Here is a 24,770-nt window from a genome sequence, read left to right as displayed (position 1 = left end):
CCGTTGGTTTTCCCGTTTGAATGGTTTTTAGTAATTGTGGGGCCCTTTATAGCTTCTTGTTCGGTGTGAGCCAAGGCTCCGTGTTGAAGGCCGTACATTGATCTATAATGGTTTACTTTTTTAAAATTGTTATTTGGATGGAGAGTTGTCTCATTGGCACTCACACCACATCTTCTTATATCTATGTACACATTCAACTGTTTTTGAAAAACACTACACGAAGATAGGAATGTAATTTTCATATTACATAAGAGTCTATAATATATAAATCAAGGCAACCATAGTATACCGCTGTTTAAAAGTCATAATTCGATTGAGAGAAAACAAATCAGCCTAAGAGGAAAACAAAGAAATAACAGGAGCATAGAAGTGTAACAAAAGCAAACGCCATAATAAAAACGAACTTAAAGTGTACGAAACTGACAATTTATCTAGAGTTATTAGTTGTACTGACCTTCAAGACAAATTTAATAGTTATTATTTGGAAACGATATTAATATTGATCAACATTCCTTCTAGGTTCACTTTAACCTTATAGCTATGAAGTAAAAAGTAAAAAAGATGGTTTCCAGTTCTTAAAAAAACTTAATCTATACTGAAAACATTTTCCACGTTAACTGTTTTTTCTAATATGTTCACAAAAAGTTATGTGGCCCTTAAATACATTTGAAATTTGCATCTATATTGGACATTCGTAGATCAATTGAGATTGATATGTAGTAAAGCAAGAGACAAGAATACATGCAATCTGTCTTCAAATGTTGAACGAAGAATACATGTATACAAAATACGATTGCTGCATACCAATTTTGTCAGTCACATTTGTATAAAACTACAAAGCCTTTACATTTAGGTAGAACTCACCAGATAAGTTAAAACAATTTACATATATGATAAAGGAATGAAAAATATAACAGGATGCCTATGCAGTTCTCGAAGTAATTTATTAGCTAAAAAATGTTGCAAAAAATTTCTTTGAGTTTTGATGGTGCATATTTTTGAATATTTGTAGGACCCAAAGGCCAGCACTGATTTAAATGACAACGACGAAGATCCACAGCCTCGATATGATCCCACTAATGAAAACAAGTATGTTATCTCTTGGAAAATCTATCATTTTACAATTTTTTACTTTTATTTTAAATTATCAGTATATTGCATATAATATCGTTATTAACATATATATGACATTTTTAACCGTTCGAAAATAAGTAAATAATGGTTTGTAAATTGGTTGTTATAAATAACCTTTGAAATAATTGGTACTATTTTTGAGACATTTGTTCTATTTTAGTAAAGCCTAGCCGGTGGCGTGCATGTTGAAATTTATCACTTATCATTTTGGGTGCGTGTCATTGAACAGAAGAAACAACCAGGTCCATTGAAATTTAAATTTGAAAAAAGTTATCCTTTTAAATAAAACAGCGTCTTAAAAGCGATGAATTAAAAAAGAAATACACAACAACAATTGTATTTATTAAATTTGATAATGGAAATGCATAGATAGAACGATAGACCCAATAGAAAAACAATAATAAGATATAGAAACCAAAAAAAGGGGTTCAGGTTTGCCTAGATTCGAAAAAAAACCAACCCAAAACATAGAGCTTAGGTAGCTTAAAAGAAACAAAATTGTCAAGATTTAAATTACTAAAAAGCTTTACCAATCTAGATGTGGAAAATGTAGGAAAATTATGTTATAAAATTCAAATATAAGTAGTAGCTTTATTGAAACCTCTAATTCCATCATCAACCTGTAGACCGATAAATATTCTCTATACCAAACTGTGTTTAGGTGTTGATTCATATCGTTTTCTGAGATTTCATCTTACTGTTATGTTGTAATTGTATGGAATAATATTATTTATTCGTATGTTTAAAAAAAATTGATTCGTTATGGAAGAGGGACGAAAGATAGCAAAGGGACAGTTAAACTCATAAATCTAAAACAAACTGACAACGCCATGGCTATAAATGAAAAAGACACATGACACAACATAGAAAACTAAAGAATAAACAACACGATTCCCACAAAAAACTAGAGGTGGTCTCAGGTGCTCCGGAAGTGTAAGCAGAACCTGCTTCACATGTGGCACCCGTCGTGTTGCTTATGTGATAACATATACGGTAAATAGTCTAATTCGGTAGGTCACATTCATGAAAGGGAAGGGGATTGTAGTTACGACGTAAGGAACATATCCGATATCATTTGTGAAACGGTTATTCCATAACTGTCAACCAACTCGTGATGGCGTCCGTAAAATTTACGAAGGGATGATTTCAACTTCACCGTTTGGAACTCTTGGTTTTATAGCTTCCTTTTGAGCAGCAATCCTCTATCAAGAAAATCATGATAGGAAATGCAAGAACGGGAATATCGTATCAATTGGGAGATATATACCCCGTGTGCAGGTGCTGCTGGAATGTTGCTACTTAAATGGAAAGTTCACAATTGGAAAGCTGAAATCATCTCTTTTATCGTAAAGTTTTGTTTTCAACTGATCCTTATTGTCAATTTCTAGATGTAAGTCAAGATATGAGGCCGACTTAACTGTATCTGTAGTATCCATTATCTCTAGCTCGATGGGATAGATGCGTTCCACATGGTCACCAAATTTTGAATTTTGTAGTGAAAGAACATCATCTATAAAGCGGAAAATATAGTTAAAGGATATTGCTAACTTCTTATGATTCTTCTTAAGAAGTTCCTACATGAAGTCAGCCTCATAATAAAAAAGAAACAAGTTGTCAAGTAGAGGGGCACAGTTTGTTCCCATTGGAATGTCAACAGTCTGTTTTAAAAACACGTCCTCCGAACGTTACAAATATGTTGTCAATCACGAAATCAAGCATCTTGATAATATCAGTTTCAGAGATTTTTTTGTTTGAATTAGAGTGATCCTTTACAAAGTAGGATTTATCCCTCCCTAAGACAAGATACTTGTATCTACGTTGGCCATTCTTTTTAATGAAGCAACGCAATACCAACTCTTTCAATTTGTCTCTTAGTTGAGAATGTGGAATACTTGTGTAAAGAGTAGAAAAGTCAAATGTTTTAATACTGTTACAAGATGAAAGAGAGATAGATTGTATGTACTCTAAAAGATCTTTGGAATTTTTAAGTATCCACATCTGATTCACGCCACCTCTAGAATAGGCAGTTTCACAATAACTTTGAAGCCCTTCTTTGATGGGATAGTCACATGTTAAACCATATTTTCGAAGGTAGTTAGAAAACGGCGGATAGCAAAAAGCATATTACACAGCAAAAGCATGTTGCACGGTTAGTTTTAGAATATCTAAAAACCGATATACTTTGTGACGTCCTGTAAGAATTTCACTGATATTGTTAAAAGTTTTAGAAAAATATCTATGATCGATTATTTGAAGACAAAAATCTTCAAATACATAAGAAATAAAAAAAAAAACCAGCAAAACAAGTAAATGGAAGAAAAACTTATATGTTGTTATTGTCTAGAAGACAATATGATATCTATAAAATTTCAACAAAATCAAATGACTGTTTTGATACAAATATGATCGGAAAAATAATAATATAACAATTATAGCCTATTTATTAGGTCAATACAGGATATATCGAACCATAGAAGTATATCGACCTCGGACTTCGTCCTCAGTCAATAAACTTCTTTCAGGTCAATATATCCTTTTATCGACCTCATACAAAGGCTATAATTGTATATAACAAGTAAACCACTAAGCTACACTAACATCCAATTTATCTTTGATAACTATACCCATCTATCTTTTCAGACATGGAACTCGCTGTGCTGGTGAAATCGCCATGGTAGCTAATAATTCAATGTGTGGTGTAGGAATAGCATACAATGCTAAAATAGGAGGTAAACATTTATTTTTAAATCTGGTTGATTTAGGTGTAATACCACCAAATCATAGTACGTCACATCCGGTTGTATACAAAAGTTGATCGAAAAAAATATTCCCTTGAGTTTGACCGTTGTAGGTAAATAATCCTACATTTTATTGCAGTAAAACCATTTCAGTGTCATAAACATATGTCTTGGGTATTTCAAAAAAGCATTATTTTTTATTTGAGATTTCTTAGAAAATTTTGTGATCTTGAGGTTACATGGTGACTAAACCTTGTACACAGATAAAATAAAGGGAGCAATTTGATTGGTTAACTTCCAATGATGGTTATTTTCTTATATGCAATGAAATGTTACAGTGAGTTGACTATGGGTGTTACCATTTACCTGTAGCTATTGTTCAACCAGATTGAAACATTGACAATACAATAGGGACATTAAAATTGACCAGTTGGTTTTGTAAGATTTAAATCTACCTTGATGCTACCTGTACAAATTTTATTCACCTAACCCAAAATTTCAGCATGCTTTTTTCCTGAAAGTTTTCTTGACCTAGGATTATTCTATCAAAAAATTAAAAGGGTAGAACTATTTATGGTTTTCATTGTTTTAAATCCCCAGTATTGATAATATTTCTGAAATTTACCATAAAATCTGAATCAGTAAAATATTTTGTTAACTGCATATTAATATGTATGAAAATTGAAACTGTTTTTAAATAATAAATTATTCTTTAAATTTGTAACCCTCATACATAGTATTGTCCATTTGTCAGTAGCACATGAAAGAGCTATCCAGGTGATTTCAGTTTCAATTTTCAGATGGATTATGTGTTGTGCATTTCTTTATATTGTCGACCCTTCAAGATATTCATTTTGGATTATGATATTTGCGGTGTTTTTCTTTGTAATTTATTATAAGACGATTTTTGTGGAAAAATGTGTTTACTGAAGGAAATTCAATTTGCAAAAAATGGAATAAGTTATCTAAAAGATTATAAAAAATCAAATTTGAATGCAAGAAGGAGAAATAATTTCAACACATTCATTATTCATTATAAATTTTGGGATATATTATAAGAGTGATTCACCTGTTTAAATGGAATATATATCATGGGAATTATCAAGGAAATGAAACAAAATGTTAAATTCATAAAGTGAATATAGTCCAATGTAATGATAAAGTGAAATGAAAAAGTAAAATATTCCAAAATATTCTTAATGTTGGGATAATATGAATGTGAAATTGGAAATAATCATTATAAAGTTCTGGATCTCATATTGTTTAATTGGAATATATACATGTAAATGAAATAAAAACTCATCATGGGAAATTTAACAGAATATTGATATAGAGAGAAAATCTAGTTATATAGTCAAAAGCATGACAAATATTCGAAAACTTTCATCATCATAACATGTTTATAAAATTAGAAAAATGTTATGAACTATTTCAGATAAAGAAAATGGAATACTGGATGAGATATAAAATATGTAGAGTAAATAAAATAGTTCATTCAAGTATGATTTTGATATTTCAATATGAATATACATTAACAATTTGTACAAGGAACATATCAAAAACAAATTATTTTGAGTTATTTTCCATTAAAAAGCCAAACAGATATTAAAAAGGTTTTTTTTCAACAATATACAAGAAATCTAAGCACTCATAGTATTTGGCTATGAAAACATTAAAAAGGAAATGTAGTGAATTATATGACATGCAATTAAATTCCTTTATGAAAACATATAGTCTTGATCTGGCTTGCCTTCTTCTAAAATTTTGAATGAAAGTAAAAAAAAAAATCTTTTTTCTGTCTAAATGTTGTGTTTGTTGGAATTTGAATGATTTTAAATTATTACACTTTACTTGTTTTAGGATTTTTAATAAAAAAAAAAAAAACATGAGAAACGGATTTCTTTTTATCAAATTCACAGTGTTTAGTTAATGTAAGAACATGAAATTTTTGTGTCTAGTTATCAAATATAAGTGGTCATATTCTAGCATTATTCATACTATATAAACTAATTTAGATAGAATGCATATTATGTTATTCAACAAAGATAAAAATTGAAGCCTTGTATGATGCCATATGAAAAAAATTATAAGTTTAAAAAAAAAAACTATCTCAGTTATACTACAAGAGTAACAATTAAACAGGTGAAGTAATAGGATAAAAAATACTTCAGGAAAAAAGCATGCTGAAAGTTTTGGTTAGGTAAATAAAAAAACTGTACAGGTAGCATCAAGGTAGATTTAAATCTACCAAACCAACTGATCAATTTAAATGTCCCTATTGTATTTTCAATGTTTCAATCTGGTTGAACAATAGCTACAGGTAAATGGTAACACCCATAGTCAACTCACTGTATTTGAATTTTTTTCTATAGAACTGGACAGGATAAAACTTTACTCATGTCAAGTATTTCTTTATTTGAAACAAAGATAAATTCTGCACAATTGTTTGAAAAGTGCAAAAACTTAGTTATTATGATAATAGAACAACGCTATCATTATATATATAATTTAATTTCAATAGATTGAGCGAACAAGCAATTACAATAATGATATGATATTTTGAATCCCACATCAAATTTTGCAGTTGTTTAATTGTCTACTCATTTGTACGTTATTATTACTAGAATGAAAAGATTACTTTAACAACAATATAAGCAGCCAAATGTTACTTCAAGAAGTTTATCCTCAATTCTTATGTCAAATTAGCGGTACTTCACAAAACGTTGCGGACATTTTGGCCCTCCATGTTATTAAACTTTGTACTTATTTGATCTTGTAACGTGTTTGTTTCAATCGTCACTTTTAAGTCTTGTTTAGACATAACCATATGTGGCGTTCAAAATTATATGCCTGGTATATCTTTCATATGGTGGCCGGTTAAAGCCATTTCGCGTTTTCGACTTTCATATTCTAAAGGGCGAAAACGCGAAAACGCGAAGTCGAAAAAACGAAATCGCGAAAAGGCGGATTCGACATCGCCTTTTTCCGTTTTTGACTTTTCGACTTCGCGTTTTTGCGTTTTCGACTTCGCCTTTTCGCGATTTCGGGTATTCGTCTTCGCAATTTCGCGTTTTCGCGTTTTCGCTATAGAATATGAAAGTCGAAAAGTCAAAAAAGGCGAAAATGCGAAATGGCCACCATACTTTCATGATAATATTTTTAACTTTAAACACTTTCCATGTACATTCTTTTTAACTATCATCCGATGTTGCGTGTCTTTTACGATTTTGTATTTTGTTACATATCAGGTGTAATAACAATTATCATTTTATAAAATTAACTAGCAAGTTGTAACTTTAATTGATCTACCATCAGTTCTAATGTAAATTCTTGGAATTCATGTTAATATTTTAGATAAATTTTTACAAATTATTGTCATAATGGTGTTTTTCTCTCATGCGTTTGTATTCTGATCTATATCAAGCGTCAAAATAATACTTATTTTAAATACTTTATTAAACTAATTAAACAACAAATGTGATATGGCAAGAGTAAAATACGTGAGCTGCAAAATTTGACACACACAAAAATAACAACTATTATTTTGGTAAAACTGTCATAATACCAATCACTATATATAATAGCTGTTTATAAGCCTGGTGTCTTCTATTGGATTTTATTGTACATAGAAACGTTACAACCTTTATGACTAAAAGAATTAATCTGAGGTCAACTTTGCCAGAGGAAGTTCCTTAATTAACAAGCGGTTAATTTGAGAAAATAAGAGACTAACTCTCGATAAGCACCGTTACCGACTAAGTGCTAGAAAATAAAATAATTCTTTATAAAGTCGTACCTTAGAAAATTACATGATTTGTTTATGGCACTTTCAGTTCATGTTTTTTAATGATTTCACAATGTTGATCTTGAGGGTACATTTGTACCTTCGAAACACTATTACAGAACCATCCAATTGAAGTACAAAAAATTATATCGTACCGTTATATTCTTTTATGGGCACGGATAGGTTCAATATTGACGTTTTTATCGCAATATTTTGTACTTGTGATATTTAAACGGTATTGAGAGCATACCCATAAAGTCTTTATTATGTATATGTAGGTGTAAGAATGTTAGACGGCAGAGTAACCGATAGTGTCGAGGCCGAAGCCATCGCTTTCAACCACAAATATGTAGATATTTATAGCGCTAGCTGGGGACCAAACGACGATGGACAAACAGTAGAAGGTCCCGGAAAACTTGCTCAGAAAGCTTTCGAAATGGGAATTAAAGAGGTGAGAATGAAGAATGTCTATAAAGTTACAGAATTAGAAATATTAAATTACATTGGAAAACTAGAGAATATATCGTATACATATTACTATTATTTGTCATATTCAAGGTTTATTGGGAATATAATTTAATCCCAGTATCTATATTGAGTTTATTTATAATTGTAATAACTGGTAATATCATATTTATTATACATTTTTTTACATACTATATTATGTTTTTGCGTCTATGGTAAAAATTATATTTAATTGAACCCATCCAATTCATTATTTAATACAAATGATTCTGACCGAGAGGATTAAATTTATATCCCAAAAATCATCGCAACCAAGATTTTTTGATACAATTACTGAAAACTTATCCATATTTCTATTAGAATTAATGCATTAATACAATACACAAAAATTCATATAAATTGTAAAGCTGTACAGCAACTTCTACATTGTACTTTTATATTCATCAATTTCTATATAGGGTAGAGGTGGTAAGGGTGTAATATATGTATGGGCATCCGGAAATGGTGGTCGTCTTGGTGACAACTGTGACTGTGATGGTTATACTGGAAGTATATACACCCTATCAATAAGTAGTGCCTCTCAAGCTCAACAAACCCCATGGTATGCTGAAAAATGTGCTTCAACCATGGCCACAACTTACTCCAGTGGTGCCTATAGTGATCAAAGAATTGTAAGTCCATATGTTGTGACTTTATGTCTGTATTTAAAATGAAGCAACACCCATTTCTCTTTTTTAATACATTGCACTGTAAATCCATTATGGAATTCAGTTTTTCAATCTTACAGTGTACTATGCATAAACTCGATGATTTTTCATTTGTCAATTGTGTCTATGTTGGATAAACAGTTATACCAATATTCTTTTCATAATTGGTTTTAAAGCCTAATTCGACTACCTTGTCTATTATTTTTTGTTTGTAGATCTGTTATATAGATCGGAGTGACAAAATCATCTGATCTCAATCCAGAACCAAAGCCAAAACTTTCACCCCATTGTAATTTTTAAAATAAACAAAGTGCGGTGTGAGAAGATTTACGTAGAAAACATACCATACTAATAAGTTCCGTACATAATCTTGATTTGCTTGTGGGTACAGAAATATAAATATGTATCACATATTGACTGATATAATACTTGTTACAGGCCTCAACAGATTTAAGAGGAACATGTACTACGTCTCATACAGGAACTTCAGCGGCTGCCCCTCTAGCTGCTGGAATATTTGCTCTTCTTTTAGAAACTAAGTATGTAATATATATCATTTGTAAACACATAGTCAAACAAACTATACATTTAGGTATGCGTTAGTTATGATATAAAATACAAATTATGGGTTCTCTGAAAAATAATTCTTTAAAATGATGATTTAAGAATACTCTGTACACTGGTTTTAGAACATGTAAAAACATGTTGCGACCTGTACCCTATACTGTTATATCAAAATAAACTAGAAATAATAACTTTTATATTTGACATCAGGGCATTGTCATTATTTATGTTTATACTGAGGTAAATTATTTTTCTGCATCTGCAATAGAATAAATGTGTGATATCCTCAGAAAATTAAAGTTACCATGCTTCACTTAAACACACCCAACAACATGTTCTTGTGACATCAAAAGTAATCAACTATGTTTAATGTTTATCATTATATCAAAATCATCCATTCATAAATCTAATTCGAAATTTTTCATTCAAGTTTTTAACAAATTTAGTTTCTTACAAACACTATGAATATCATTGCAAAATATATATCTAAATTGAATTGGAGTACTATGGAAAGTCAGTTTTTAATATAGCGGATAAGTATATTTCATCGTATTTTCACATATTCTTTTACCTTTATGTTTATTTTGTTCACACATTGTTGTCAATATCAATGATTTTTTTATACAAGTGTCATACAAGTTAGAGGTTAATTTAGCTATAAATCCAAGTTTTATTCACAATTTGCTACATAAGGAAATGCATGTACCAAATCAGGAATATGACATTTGTTTCCATTAGTTTGGTGTGTTTGATCTTTTGATTTTGCCAAAATGTAATTTTCATTGGATTTTTTGTTTTGTTATTTTAAATTTCATTAGTGGAGATCTACAAATCTAAGGGTCAAACGGTCGGAACCGGTTTTGTGCATAACATTCCAAATTTAGTATGTTAAAGAATGTACTATATCATATCTAATTTGTGTTCGGACAATTTTAAAACTATGTTTATAAACGATCTGAATAATAGCCAAATTTTGAAGATCTGAAAATGATCCATTGGTTACCCACTGTCTCATTGGTACACATTATTTACCATAGAGGATGAAAAGTTGAGAACCAGCATAATCCCCTGTTAAGAAAAAAACTGGTTCTATGTTTGCAATGTCTTTAGATTTGTGATCTGTAATTCTTTTCTTCTTGAATATAATACCGAATAAAATCTCTTATTTAGTTATTTACCTAATCATAAGCAAATTTATTCATATTCCAGCCCCAACTTGACGTGGAGAGATGTTCAACATTTAGTTGCATGGACATCAGAATATTCAGCCTTGAAAAATAATGGTGGTTGGAAACAAAATGGTGCTGGATTTTGGATTAACAGTGCTTTTGGATTTGGTTTGTTAAATGCAGCTAGAATGATAAATGCTGCAGATCCTAATGAATGGAAGCATGTACCAGAAAAATACATATGTTACGTTACATCCAATGATTTATCAAATCTACCTCAGTAAGTCTTTGTTGTTATACTGATTTTTTTCTTTTTCTGCAATTAAGTATTTTTGTTTATCGTTTGCCTTTAGATTGGTTATTTTGAAAGATAAAGAGAACAATTTTGCTTACATTAGGTACCTCAGTTGAACCTCTCAAATCAATTTATAATTTTTAAATATTTTTTTTTATATAAAAATTAGTTTTTTATAATCTATGCTCGCAGGAATGAGTGCTGTTAGTGTTTTTCTTTTTTCGTTTTGTTTTTGCTGTAAAAGACATATTGTCTAAAAGGTATTTCATTTTATCTATAAAAAGTGTATTTAATTTGTATTTTTTAGAGATTTCCATAGTAAACAGGAAATAGAAATTGCACTAAAAACTGATGGTTGTAAAGGACAACCAAATGAAATCCGTTATTTAGAACATGCACAGTTAACTTTAACCATGGAATATTCAAAGAGAGGAGATCTGTCAATTAATATAACATCTGCAATGAGTAAGTCTTAGTTTGATAAAGTCCTGGATTAAAGAAAAATCTAATGACATCATTAGCAAACATTGATTGGTTAAAGAAATGACTGTAAATTAAAATTAAATCCATGAAAAGTGAGGTGCAGACATTGGCACCATTAACATAAACCTATTTTCTATTAACAAATATACTAATTTAGTGCAATATCTTAATGGCTTATTACATTTTTATATTACCCTTGTTTTAGATACTGAAACAATGCTTTTATCTGTGAGACCACTCGATTCATCAGTGAAAGGTTTCAAAAATTGGAACTTCATGTCAGTGCACAATTGGGGAGAAAGACCGGATGGTGTGTGGAAACTAAAAATTAGAGATGGAGTATGTACAATATAACTTTAGGACTGATATGTATTTCATTTATTGTTGAAATACGCATAGACAAAAAATGCAAACTGCCACGTGAACTTAATGCATAATCTTCCGTGCATACGGTTTCTGAAAATTTTGTACGAAGTATGTCATAAAAAAACAAGTAATTTATATTGTCCATAATGATAATGATCAATAACTTAATTTTGGATGTATTGGCTGACGTTGTTTTATTTATCAGCTCATAGACATTTAGTCATGTGACCATGACGTCAATAACGTTTTTTCATGGTTTACTCCGGTTTTGAATCGAATTTAGTAATAAATTGTAAGAAATGACTGTAACATTTTTCTGTCTATTCGAAATAACATTAATAATGGTGTGCACACTTTATAATAACCCGCTATCCGGGTTATTCAGTGTGCACCACATTTTTGATGTTATTTCTTCATAGACAGAACAAATATTACAGTCATTCCTTAAATAGTTTTTACAATATGTACCCGTAAAGATAATAATTGTGGCAGATAAAAGTTCCTTCTTAAAGACCTGTTTCGATATAAAACAGGCAAATTGGTACTGTTAATGTTATTAAATTATGTATTACCTTGAGAATGTATGTTACCCTTGTTTGTCAGTGGGTTTTATTTTGAATTTTGTACGTTTTTCAGTCACTTTCATTCTTAAAGTCGTGGTCTTTTAGTTCATCTGTTTAAGTTCAAAGGTTGAAACCAATTATAAAATTTGAAGAATTTGAAATTCCATATACGTTGGTTGATAATAACTTCTTAGAGTTATACACTTTCATAAGAATTTCTGCTTTTTGCTTCGTTATTCCAAATAAATGTCCTATTTTTACTAACCAACTTATAATTGATATGTATCTCATTAAGGAAGACAAGGTAGAAAACAGTCGGACAAAATAATAAAAGGAAGGAAATGAAATTTCCTATAATAATGAGTTACAGTTTTACATGGAAATTGACTCATACTAGTACATGATATAGCTGTTGATATATTTTATTATCCCAGATGCTAATTAAGACCAAACAACAAATTGGCAGTATTTGGCCACAGCCTTTAATATTATATTCTCATAATTTATACATGTTGTATATAACTGAAAAATGAGGTTACCCGCATATTGCTGATTATGGCAACCGTACTGTCATATATAATATATATAAATTACTACCACAGATAATGGTAACTGAAGATAGGATTAAAACAATTTGGAAATCACCGTGGGAACACAGGTGATGGATTGAAACCTTTACATTGTTCATCTAGATCTGTAGTAAATGATCCTATTCATAAAACAAAATGTTTTTTGATGCAGCGAATGATGCAAATCACAGGCCTAATTAATTCAAAGTCTTTGTTGGAAGGTTCGATAACTTCGATCAGACTTCTTCACAGGTCCTGTCTGTCCAAATGGCCAAATACATATAGGTGTTCAAACAATTGACAACTGAAACATCACCTGAAATTATAAATTACAACACAGGCAGTATCTTATTCTAATACATTGTATTTACAATAAATATACATTTCGGGAGGAGGGAGGGATTTTGAATAAAATTTTCCTCTGATAAGTTATTTAAGCAGCCTCTCCTGTTGGACCCGAATTAAAAAAGGATCGTGACGTCAAATTGTATGGTTCACTAACCACTAATGAAATTTGAGTTTTTTTAAACTCACTAATAACCAACCAATGTAATAGTACAGCGCACCGTGATAACTGAATTTAAGTACAGGACTTAAATTCTATTATTGCAGAATTGTCAATGTCGGTTTCATTTTGTTAACCTTTTCATTTGACACTATTTTGTAAGCAGCTATATATTTGCTCTACTTTCTTTTTAGAAAGGAGCTAAAAACACAGGAGTTATAAAAGCAGTTAAATTAGTTTTACATGGTACCAAAGAATTACCTGAGCACGTGCACAGAGCAGGAGGTGCACGTATTTATGACAACAATTACAACAAAGTTATTGATGAACGAGAGGTAATATTATCTGCAAAGCCATTCTTACTACCAAACCTGTTTTTCCCGTAAATACTAAACTAAAATACTAGAAAACAGAGATATTCAAAACAAGATTATAAAAACTGAAATATGTGCTAAAAACCTTACAACTTTCGTAATATATCTGTAAGCGCAGTAAATGTTCAACTAAAAATAGTTCTGTTTATTAGTGCTCTTTAACAATTTCAGGATCACGACCAAAAAGTGGAATATGTTTTTCCTGATGAGTTTTTTTTAAAATGTTTTGATAATTTACGTTCCTCGTAGTAGTAGTAGGTAGTGTGCAATAAGATATAAATTTCACTTCTCTACTTACCCAGTAAACAATCCAACGTTGACATTACGTTGTGACAACGTAATACTATCGTTGTGACAACGTAGTAAAATTACGTTAGTACAACGTAATTTTGTGGACTCCAAGGCACGTGCTGACAACCATCCACACAACGTTGGCACAACGTAATTTGTGACGTAATTTATTACCATCATAAAACGTTGTAACAACGTCACAGCACAACTATAAATGTTTCGTTGTCCTCATTTAATTGATAGAATCAATGCAATTCCATTGAAGAAGTATGTAAACAGGGTCTTTATTTTTTCTTTTAACCCGTTTTAAGTTGTAAATTTTTCTATGTGGGAAAGATGGACAGATGTCGATATGTACTCTATTTCCAAACTGCCAGCTGTATATGAAATTTTCAAAAAGGTTTTTTTTTTAATCTTTTTGGCAGGTTTCAGTGTGAAATGTATAAATATCTAGTTTTCCCAAAAATAGTTGTTTAAGGTTAATAAAGTCTTAAGTTTTTAACTTTTGCAATACTGAAGTACAAGAATTACACATTTCCATTTAACAAATGCAACTTTTCTTTCTTTTAACACATAATACTTTTCAAAAAAGGAGATTTTGTATGATGGCCAATAAGACAATCCTCTATCCTTAAATCAAATATTGATGATGTTAGCAATTATAGGTACATGTACAGCCTTCAACATGACATTTTGGTACATGCTTCAAATTCTGAATGTTTAGTGTTTCAGTGGCCTAGAAAATAGATTTCACTATGATGGCGGAAATTCTAGAATGTAGTCAGCTAGGTTTCACTTTGACGACGGAAAACCATTTTTAATGAATTATTCAGAAATACAACAAACTACCACATTTACCTTAATATTTACTGAAAATTCATTCAGCTGGATTCACAAGATTACAAGCTAGGAAAATCGGCCCAAAATCTGACTGTCTAATTTATAAATATATATATTCTACACAATTCATACACACTTCTAAAAATATCCCAAATGAAGAAAATACCTGAAATTCAATTCAACTAACAATTGCTTTTTTTCCATTGACCAACTAGAGATAGTATAAAAAAGAAGATGTGGTATGATTGCCAATGAGACCAAAATGATAGACCTATCCAAAAGTTAAGACTTCTTTTTTCTTACAATGTACATGTAGCTACATGAACCAATAAAAAAAATAATAGTTTGTTTCTGAATTTTTTATTTTTATTCCAAATTTTAGTCTTGTGTTGGTTGTATACATTGTACATGTCATTCCAAATGTTGGTTTTCTGCCCTCTATTCAGCTGGGCAATTTGCACAATTGTTTCTGCATACATGTAGTTAGTATTGGTAATGTTTTCTACTCTAGCTCAGTCAATATAGTACACTGGATATGTAGGATGGCTTGTTTCGAAGCTAAGACATTTTCACATATATATGTGGTTAAATTTTCAGAATACTAAGTGCGATTTTTTTTCACGCAACAATTTCTTTGAAAATTTAATACTTTGAATACATTAAAAAAACTCCATAGTTTTACATATTTATACTATGATCCTCTACTTTCCAGATCAAAACAAATGGTAAAGCTCAGTCACTTGTTAAAAATGAAACATGTTCAATATCACTACAGAGACAATTTTTGTTTACACACAACTTTTGTGTTCCTCATTTAATGGCGCATTAGTTCCTCATTTGGAGGCGCATTAGGAATATTGACCCAGCTGGTCTTGTGTTGGTTTCAGATCTCTGAAAAAAAAAATCATAAATTATAAAATACAAAAAAATAAATTGATCCCAACTTGTGAATTACAGCAGTTCTTAAAAATTATCCTGTGTTTAAACATAATCAATATTTTTTCTATTGCTGGTCCTATAATAAACTGCAGATTCATAATTATGTTGTGTTGTTACTGAGATGTTTGTATCTTTGCCAATTATACACATTTTGATGATGTATGTTAGAAATTAAACACAATTTCAACAGTATATAATTATTCATAACTTATGATTAACCTTTGTTCTTATTTAAAAAATAAATTTGTTGTTAAATTGAACATGTGTTAAATGTAATAATATTATGTCTGTTCCAGAAAATACTATGACGGCCCCTAAGGGACAGCCCTAAGCCCTTTAAAAAAAAATCCCAGCACCGACAGAATTAAAAATTAATAAGAACAACACTCCCTTTGCATTTTGGTATTTCATACACAACCACCCCCAAATAAAATTTAAGAAAAGAGCTTTCCCTGGGGGAGAGGGGACATCATATTTTCTGGAGCAACCAGTGGTTATTCTACAAATAATAATGAGTCCAAATAATAAATAAAGGAAATTTGGTTTCACAATATTGTCATTTTTCAATTAATTTAAGATATGCAAAGGATTCTACCTTAATAAATTTAGAATGTACATCAATACAACAAGACCTCTAGCATATGCCAATGAACGCAATTTATAAAATCAACAAATTATAATTTGATAAATAAAATTAATATAAGAAGAATGTGTCCACGATCCACAAATATCTTATCAAACTTAATTTAAAGGACATATCTAGAGAACAGTAAAGCAGATGCTCTCCAAATTCAAACTCTGCGTTTTATGATAATAAGCGTTGTGTATTAGTTGCATAACATGTGGTTTAGGCAAACGTTAGATAACAGAATCCAATTTTGAGTTCAATGTACATGTATGTACGTACAGTACAAGAGTTAAACTATATCACTCAGTTAAGGAGGACATAAAAAGAGCTGATCAACTGATGTTTACCTTTATAAAATCTTGGTCCAAATTTTTGAGCTGGTGCATGCTTAACTGTTACATGTTTACTGCAATGATTTCCTCAACCTCAGACACATTGGATCTGTGGATTTATATACAAGACTCTGGAAAAAAAAATTAAAAATACATTCAATTATCTATTATATTCTTCTGTCTGTTTCATATAAAAAAGAAGATGTGTTATGATTGCCAATGAGACAACTCTTTACAAGAGACCAAAATGACACAGAAATTAACATTTATAGGTAACCGTCAGGCCTTCAAGAATGAGCAAAGCCCATACCGCATAGCCAGCTATGAAAGGCCCTAAAATGACAATGTGAAACAATTCAAACGAGAAAATTCACCGCCTTATTTATATAAAAAAAATTGTATGCATGTTAGTCCAACAACTCTTTAGGAGAACAAAGTGACAAATTTAAAATTAAAATGCATTCCAAAATTCATATGTTTTATGATTGATTACAACATTGTTTCTGATCACATATTTAGTGATTGTACATGTAGCTCGTCATTGATAAACATGTAGATTTCATACTATAAATTGTACAGAAAAAAAGATGTCCCTATGTTCTGTTTTTTAATACCTGTAAACTGGGTTTTACCCTGAAAACAAGAAAATTTTACCCAATTTTCAAGGCTAGATCCTAGTCTAAATCATTATGACACTTTCAAGACTTGGAAGGCTGTTTTTTTATTTTTTTCTGGGACGCCTTCCTACAACGACCTAGTCCCATTACGACAACTTTGATGGCTATCTTAATTTTTTTCTGTGACGCCTATATTTTACAACATCTTTTATATTGGCACATATTTCATGCATGTTAGCGACGACCCCCAGTGATATATGCAGTATTATCATTAATAGGCCGAGTTGGTAATATGCCAAGTTTGAAATGTGCGGAGTTTGTAATGGACCCTGATATCTAAAGTGCTGAGATGTTTAGCTTCACATTTTCTGATATTGATAACATGGATAAGACTTTTATGCTTCAATGATTATCAAAAAATAACAGAGCAAAAGACACTTGTAGCCTTAATATATAGGGATAGTAGCTCTTGTCACAGATAGAAAACAAGTACTTGTGGCTGTGCACCCCTCCCCCTTTTTTACCTTCTACAGTTATTACTTATTTTTAATTGCATATATCTTCAGAAACAACACAAGTTAATCAAGCAATTTGATAAATGGATTCAAATAACACACATTATGGCTAAAATATCTTGTATCAGTGCAATATATTGACAGTATGTATCATATTTCAACACAGTCACGTATAACAGACTTGAAAGAGGCGCCCAACACGGTAACAGCTGTTTTATTTTCATCAATCAAACTTGTTTTTATCATGGAGAACCTATTTGGTGTAATGTGCAATCATTATTTTACCTTTTTCTTTGTTCTGGAATCTGGATCAAGCTAAATTTCCACTGCAAATTTCGCACTGTTTTCAAATATCAAGCGGCAAAAGTGCGCATGCTCAGACTTTTCATAGTATGCAGCGGTAAAACCCGAGTACTGCTGAACGTTACACTAATCAAATCGTAAAAAACGATAATGAAATCCAAGTGATAAATGATGACACAATTTTAATGATATATTAAACAATAGATATTCATATAAAATACATATATTAAAACATTAAAATTGGATTTGTAATATTTTCTTTGACATCTTGGTGCAAATTATGTCTGCGGGAAAAAAGGGGGAGTTTTTTTTTTAAATCGAAAAAATCGTAAATATATTCTGGTGAAGGTGAATGATCGATATATCCAGGAATACTCATTATGACATACCCCAAAAATTCGTCCCATAAAACCAGATTTTTACAATGTATTCACTACGTTCTTATAATGTCGATACGACGTAACAAAATGTTACGTCGGATTATGACAGTTATAAGCACGTTGTTACAACGTGATAAAATGTTACGTCCTGACAAGGTACTAAATTTACGTGAATCCGACGTAATTTTATAACGTCGTCTGTACGTCTGCATCCAACGTTGGATTTTTACGTTCCCACAACGTTGGTACGACGTAAACTCACGACATGACGTTCAGACGACCATTAACCGACGTCGGGAGTACGTCGTGTGTTTACTGGGTAGTTTGTTAAAGTTTCCAGCAAAATTCTCTTCTGTAGCTAAGGAAATAAAGTAGAGTGATAAAAACTATAGAGAAACAACGAAAGATTGGACAGAAGTATTAATTCTCCAAAAAAAGAAAGAATTTACATTACAGATTTTCTGTGATAATTTAGATTCTTTAAATATGCAAATAAAATTTATTCAACTTAACTTGTTCTTACTTCACCTAACTTTAACATTGATCGTTATTCCTCCTAAAAACCTATCCATTCTTGATATATTAATTCTTTGACAGTCTAAGTAGCAACATTCCAGCAGCATCTGCATACGGTGTATACATCTCCCAATTGATACGATATTCCCGTGCTTACATTTTCTATCATGATTTTCTCGATAAAGGGTTGTTGCGCACAAGGAAGTTATTAAATCAAGAGTTCCAAATGGTGAAGTTGAAATCATCTCTTCGTAAATTTTACGGACGCCATCACGAGTTAGTTGACCGTTATGGAATAACCGTTTCACAAATGATATTGGATATGTTACCTACGTCGTAACTACAATCCCCTTCCCTTTCATAAATGTGACCTACCGAATTAGACTATTTACCGGATGTGTTATCTCATAATCAACACGACGGGTGACACATGTGAAGCAGGATCTGTTTATCCTTATGGAGCACCTAAAATCGCCCCTAGTTTTTGGTGGGGTTCGTGTTGTTTATTCTTTAGTTTTCTATGTTGTGACATGAGTACTATTGTTAGTCTGTTTCTCCTTTTCATTTTTGGCCATGGCGTTGTCAGTTTATTTTCTATTGATGAGTTTGACTGTCCATCTGGTATCTTTCGTCCCTCTTGAATTTCGTCACAATTGTTAAATCAAACTGAAGTTTAAAGGTTGACAGAATGTTCAGAATTATAGAGTTTTGTAGATCGTATGTTGACTTAAAGATGCTGTCTTATTGAAGTATAATACACTTATAATTTTACTCAAATTAAATAAGTTTTGCGTCATTCAATAGTATACTTCATCAGTCAATAAGTGTCACCATTAAAACAAGTGTTTGTTTATCTTTTGAGAAGAATATGATTCGAAGAGGAGTTAAGATAGTTAAATATTATCTCGCAATATCTAAAATAGAGAATAGTCAACAAAGAATTTGTTTTTGTGTTATCACCTTTCCTAAAAGAGGGACAAAAGATACCAAAGGGACAGTCAAACTCATAAATCTAAAACAAACTGACAACGCCATGGCTAAAAATGAAAAAGACAAACAAACAACAGCACACACGACACAACATAGAAAACTAAAGAATAAACAACACGAACCCCACCAAAAAACTAGGGGTGATCTCAGGTGCTCCGGAAGGGTAAGCAGATCCTGCTCCACATGCGGCACCCGTCGTGTTGCTTATGTGATAACAAATCCGGTAAATGGTCTAATTCGGTAGGTCACATTCATGAAAGGGAAGGGGATTGTAGTTACGACGTAAGGAACATATCCGATATCATTTGTGAAACGGTTATTCCATAACGGTCAACCAACTCGTGATGGCGTCCGTGAAATTTACGAAGGGATGATTTCAACTTCACCATTTGGAACTCTTGGTTTAATAGCTTCCTTGTGAGCAGCAACCCTCTATCAAGAAAATCATGATAGGAGATGCAAGCACGGGAATATCGTATCAATTGGGAGATATATACCCCGTATGCAGGTGCTGCTGGAATGTTGCTACCTTTAAATGGAAAGTTCACAATTGGAAAGTTGAAATCATCTCTTTTGTCGTAAAGTTTTGTTTTCAACCGACCCTCATTGTCAATTTCTAGATGTAAGTCAAGATATGAGGCCGACTTAACTGTATCTGTTGTATCCTTTATCTCTAGCTCGATGGGATAGATGCGTTCCTCATAGTCACCAAATTTTGAATTATTTAGTGAAAGAACATCATCTATATAGCGAAAAGTAGAGTTAAAGGATATTGCTAACTTCTTATCTTTCTTCCTAAGAAGTTCCTGCATGAAGTCAGCCTCATAATAATAAAGAAACAAGTCGGCAAGTAGAGGGGCACAGTTTGTTCCCATTGGAATGCCGACAGTCTGTTGAAAAACACGTCCCCCGAACGTAACAAATATGTTGTCAATCAAGAAACCAAGCATCTTGATCATATCAGTTTCAGAGAATTTTTTGTTCGAATCAGAGTGATCCTTTACAAAGTAGGATTTATCCCTCCCCAAGACAAGATACTTGTATCGACGTTGGCCATTCTAAATGACTCTATAACAAAGTTGTTACTGAGTTGTAAAGAAAAAAATACAGATATGTTATTTCTTGTCTGAGAAAATACTTTGACACATTAAAACTTAAAAAAAAGTCGAAACTAGTTTGATTTTATTTTCCTTTCTTAATTAGTAATTGTTAAGATACATTTGTACGGTTCTGTTGAAGAGTAGTCAAATGTAAATCACATATTCACATCATGGTACTAAAGTTGAAAGTCGTCTAACAAGCTAGCTTTCAAGACAATATTGGTTGTCAATTTTAACATTATATATTATCTGCAATTGATAAAAACCTAATGGCGAGAGTAGGGACATATTTCTATAATATCATATTATTTTAGTTGCTACATCCAGAAATGGTAAGAACACTAAGTTCCTAGAGTTTTTCTTTTAAGCTTTTGATCTTCTTGCATGTAAAATGATTGGAATGACATATATATATATATATATATATTATTATTATTGTAAGATATTCCCTGCAAATTGAAACTGTTTATCCAACATGTACAGTAATTCAGACATCATTGCAAATACAAAGGATTGACTTTACGCTTATAGCTAATTACTGTAGTTAATCTCAAAGTTATTTCATTTCAATGTCAATCTTTACAAAAGTAAATTTGAAGAATTAGGAGAATAGATAAACCCTCTTAATCTTACAGATATTTCAAGGATATTTGGTTGTTTGCGTACAATGTTATGATATGAAATGTGGGTTAAGAAAAATCAGACATAAAGCACTTGTTATTTCATGGCTGGTAACAGTTAGAGACATCAACAGATATGACTTTCGATGTTCTATTATTTGGAGCTTTTAATTTTGAAAGGGATGAGTTTTAAATAATTGGATATGAGCGTTTGTGAAGTTTAATCTATTAAAGCGGCTCGGAAACATGAACTTTATTAACTGCAATTTAATATAAACTTTTAAAAAGGTACATTTAAATAATGAACTATACGATAATCTGTTTCACGGTTAATATAAAAACAAAATAATCTACGGACATACTTAAAATATATATCTTATATATCTTTATATTTTACTACAGTAACTACTCACATTATATATTTTTCATAACCTGTGCATTTGTTATATTAGATAATTACAGTGAAATGCAGTGAAGTTTAGCATTTGATAGTTCATTGATAACATTCTGGCGTATCATAAACAAACAACTTGTAACGTCTCATTTCATTGGCCGAAAGATTAAAATACAACAACAATGTAGTCAGTGTGCACGTGAATTGACACTGGTGACCGACAATGGAATGTACTATGTTACTACCGTTCAAAAGGCAGAATGTGCAACTTGCGGGGGGGGGGGGGGGGGAGGGTGGAGTCAATGAAATATGTGGATTGATTTTGTTTTTTCATTTTTCAGAACTTTTGATGTCGTCTCTTGATCCAGAGGACAAATTTGAATTAAATATTTCGATGTGAAAACTGTTAAGATTTTAAAGTTTAAAATTTTACTATCAATTGCAGAAAATTATAAAACCAATGAATTTCACATTCACATTTATAAAAGCTAGAATTGTGATTGCATAATCAAGAACACAATCATGTACGCAAATACGACGATGGAAGCTTTAAACGACCTTGACCAGCTACGTGAATATTAATCAGTCCATTCAACGTTATAGTACGTGTGTTCTATTTTCGCAGGTGTGAGGTCGAAGGTCTGAATAGACCAATGAAAACGATCGTTCCTTATAGAGTTAATCTAATAAAGTTTGTTTGACTGATTATGTCGCACGACCTTTCGCTAAGCTTGGCCGCAGATAGGTGTATGTTTGATAATCTTAATGGTAAACTTCATGTTTTGATATTACTGATATGGTATATAATTTTTTCAAGTATGGAAACTTGTATGTAAATACTAACAAAAACTAGCCGCTGTATAAATATGTTATTTACTAATGTTAACGAGGCCGGGATAAGGTACCGGTACTTGATGTTTTTAAACTAACAAATGTACAGATTTTAATAAAATATGATAAATTAAAAAAAAAAAAAAAACAATTTGAAGTGTAAAATTTGAATTAAGCTATTACCAGCCATAAGATATCAAGTCTTTCATGTCTTAAATATAGGTTACAGTGGGTTACCAATGTTTTGAACATTTGAATCAATTAAAGGAAATATACAGTTCAAGATACTAAAAAAAATTAGAACTGAGGGAAATATCATGAATTTCAAACGAAGTCGAGCCGGTCAATATATTATTTATGTAAAACCGTTTGATTAATCGCATGTTCATAACATGAATTTGAAACCTTGATATCTTTATCTAAAGCTGTCTTCTGTATTCCTGGTTTATACTATTCCTTTGACTTGCATTGATCTTTTATGCTTGAAATAAAAAATAATCAAGGATTTAAAACAATTATTGTATTGAAATTAGGTGAATCATAATTTTTAGTAAACAAATCAATTACGAACCGAGATCTTTGTCGCATTTAATTACTCCTAGCATGTACATGGTTTACTAGGTTTACTTGGTCTGTATTGAAATGAACTAGAATTAACTTAATTATTTATGGTTAAAACTGTTCAACAAAAACAGCAAAGGTTCAGTCTTACCATGAAAAAAAAGTATAATTTTAGAGGCATTTATCTCAAATGCCTCAACACAACTTCAAATACTTGAATGCATTGTATTTCATGTAAACTACTTTTTTTATTATCTTAGAATACATTATTATTCGTCCGTTTCTTATTTTAAACTCACGTACAGCATATATCAAATGTAGTCATAAGGGAGTAGTAGTTTAAATCACAAATCTCATGAATTGATTAAGACGACAATTTAAAGTATTAACCACTGAGGAAATATGATAATACATTAAAAAGTCATTTGATCTTTTTAAGAAAAAAAAAATCGCCCATGTTACACACTTGCTGTAGATTTATTTATAATCGTGGGCACAAATTTTTGTAGATTGAGTAAAACTTGAGTTTTTGTGGATATTTGAGTTCGTGGTTTTGCTTAATTCCACCTACAAGCCTTAACAAAATTTATATTTCATTGAACATTTAGATTCGATGTTCACATTTACCAACAAAATCAACTAAATTCGGTATCCCACGAATAAAATTAAATTCGCCTTATAAAACATAGTAAAATATACTTTATTTTTAACAAATATGATAGCAGAACGAAACGCGCGTCTGGCGTATATACTAAATTTAGTCCTGGTATCTACGATGAGTTTATTTACACAAATAATGAAAATATTTCCTTTAATTTTTTTCCGGTTAGATTTTTTAGTAGGCTTAACAACTGAATTATTGATTTGTTTTTCAGAGAACAGGTTCTGTAGAATCCATTCTTCATGAGTTCCGTGAAATGATGCACATTAAGGACACACGGGAGGTTTGGTGATCCTACCACTATGGATACGGTCAATAAAAAGACTAAAAGTGTTTTGTCGTTTATCACTTTATGATTCACAGAAAAATTCAGCAATTAAAGAACAAATTCCCAAAAGGTACCAAGGGGGCCTTTAAAACACAAGTCAAACAATTACAGACTACACTATGGATAAAGCCACACACCGAAAGTACACATAGCAATGGCAAGGCACAGTATACTAAACATTTGAAAACGAAAAACCAATTTAAAATAA

General features: G+C 31.1%; 1 protein-coding gene and 1 long non-coding RNA gene across 3 annotated transcripts in view; one reads left to right on the top strand and one right to left on the bottom strand.

Annotated features, from left to right (window-relative positions):
• LOC143071335 (neuroendocrine convertase 1-like) overlaps positions 1-24,567 on the top strand; it is a 42,641-nt gene extending 18,074 nt beyond the window's left edge. Inside the window, exons 6-16 of one of the 2 annotated variants that reach the window (XM_076245579.1) lie at positions 1,013-1,089; positions 3,775-3,863; positions 7,935-8,107; positions 8,580-8,792; positions 9,267-9,367; positions 10,602-10,841; positions 11,164-11,321; positions 11,545-11,678; positions 13,537-13,677; positions 21,482-21,499; positions 24,449-24,567. In XM_076245579.1, coding sequence (XP_076101694.1) covers positions 1,013-1,089; positions 3,775-3,863; positions 7,935-8,107; positions 8,580-8,792; positions 9,267-9,367; positions 10,602-10,841; positions 11,164-11,321; positions 11,545-11,678; positions 13,537-13,677; positions 21,482-21,499; positions 24,449-24,526 — 1,422 coding nt within the window. In that variant the 3' untranslated portion in view covers positions 24,527-24,567. The remainder of the gene's footprint in view (positions 1-1,012; positions 1,090-3,774; positions 3,864-7,934; positions 8,108-8,579; positions 8,793-9,266; positions 9,368-10,601; positions 10,842-11,163; positions 11,322-11,544; positions 11,679-13,536; positions 13,678-21,481; positions 21,500-24,448) is intronic. The other variant, XM_076245580.1, reaches the window with a different exon arrangement.
• LOC143071336 (uncharacterized) lies at positions 15,616-18,248 on the bottom strand. The gene is made up of 3 exons (XR_012976877.1): positions 18,164-18,248; positions 16,762-16,877; positions 15,616-15,738 (listed from the first exon to the last, which is right to left on the bottom strand). It is a non-coding gene; the product is annotated as an uncharacterized LOC143071336 (long non-coding RNA).
• Positions 24,568-24,770: the final 203 nt, after the last annotated feature.

The sequence above is a fragment of the Mytilus galloprovincialis genome, chromosome 4 (assembly GCF_965363235.1).
Source record: "Mytilus galloprovincialis chromosome 4, xbMytGall1.hap1.1, whole genome shotgun sequence".
NCBI lineage: Eukaryota > Metazoa > Mollusca > Bivalvia > Mytilida > Mytilidae > Mytilus > Mytilus galloprovincialis.
Note: the sequence above shows the minus strand (reverse complement) of the source record. Positions and strands in the feature narration are given on the sequence as shown.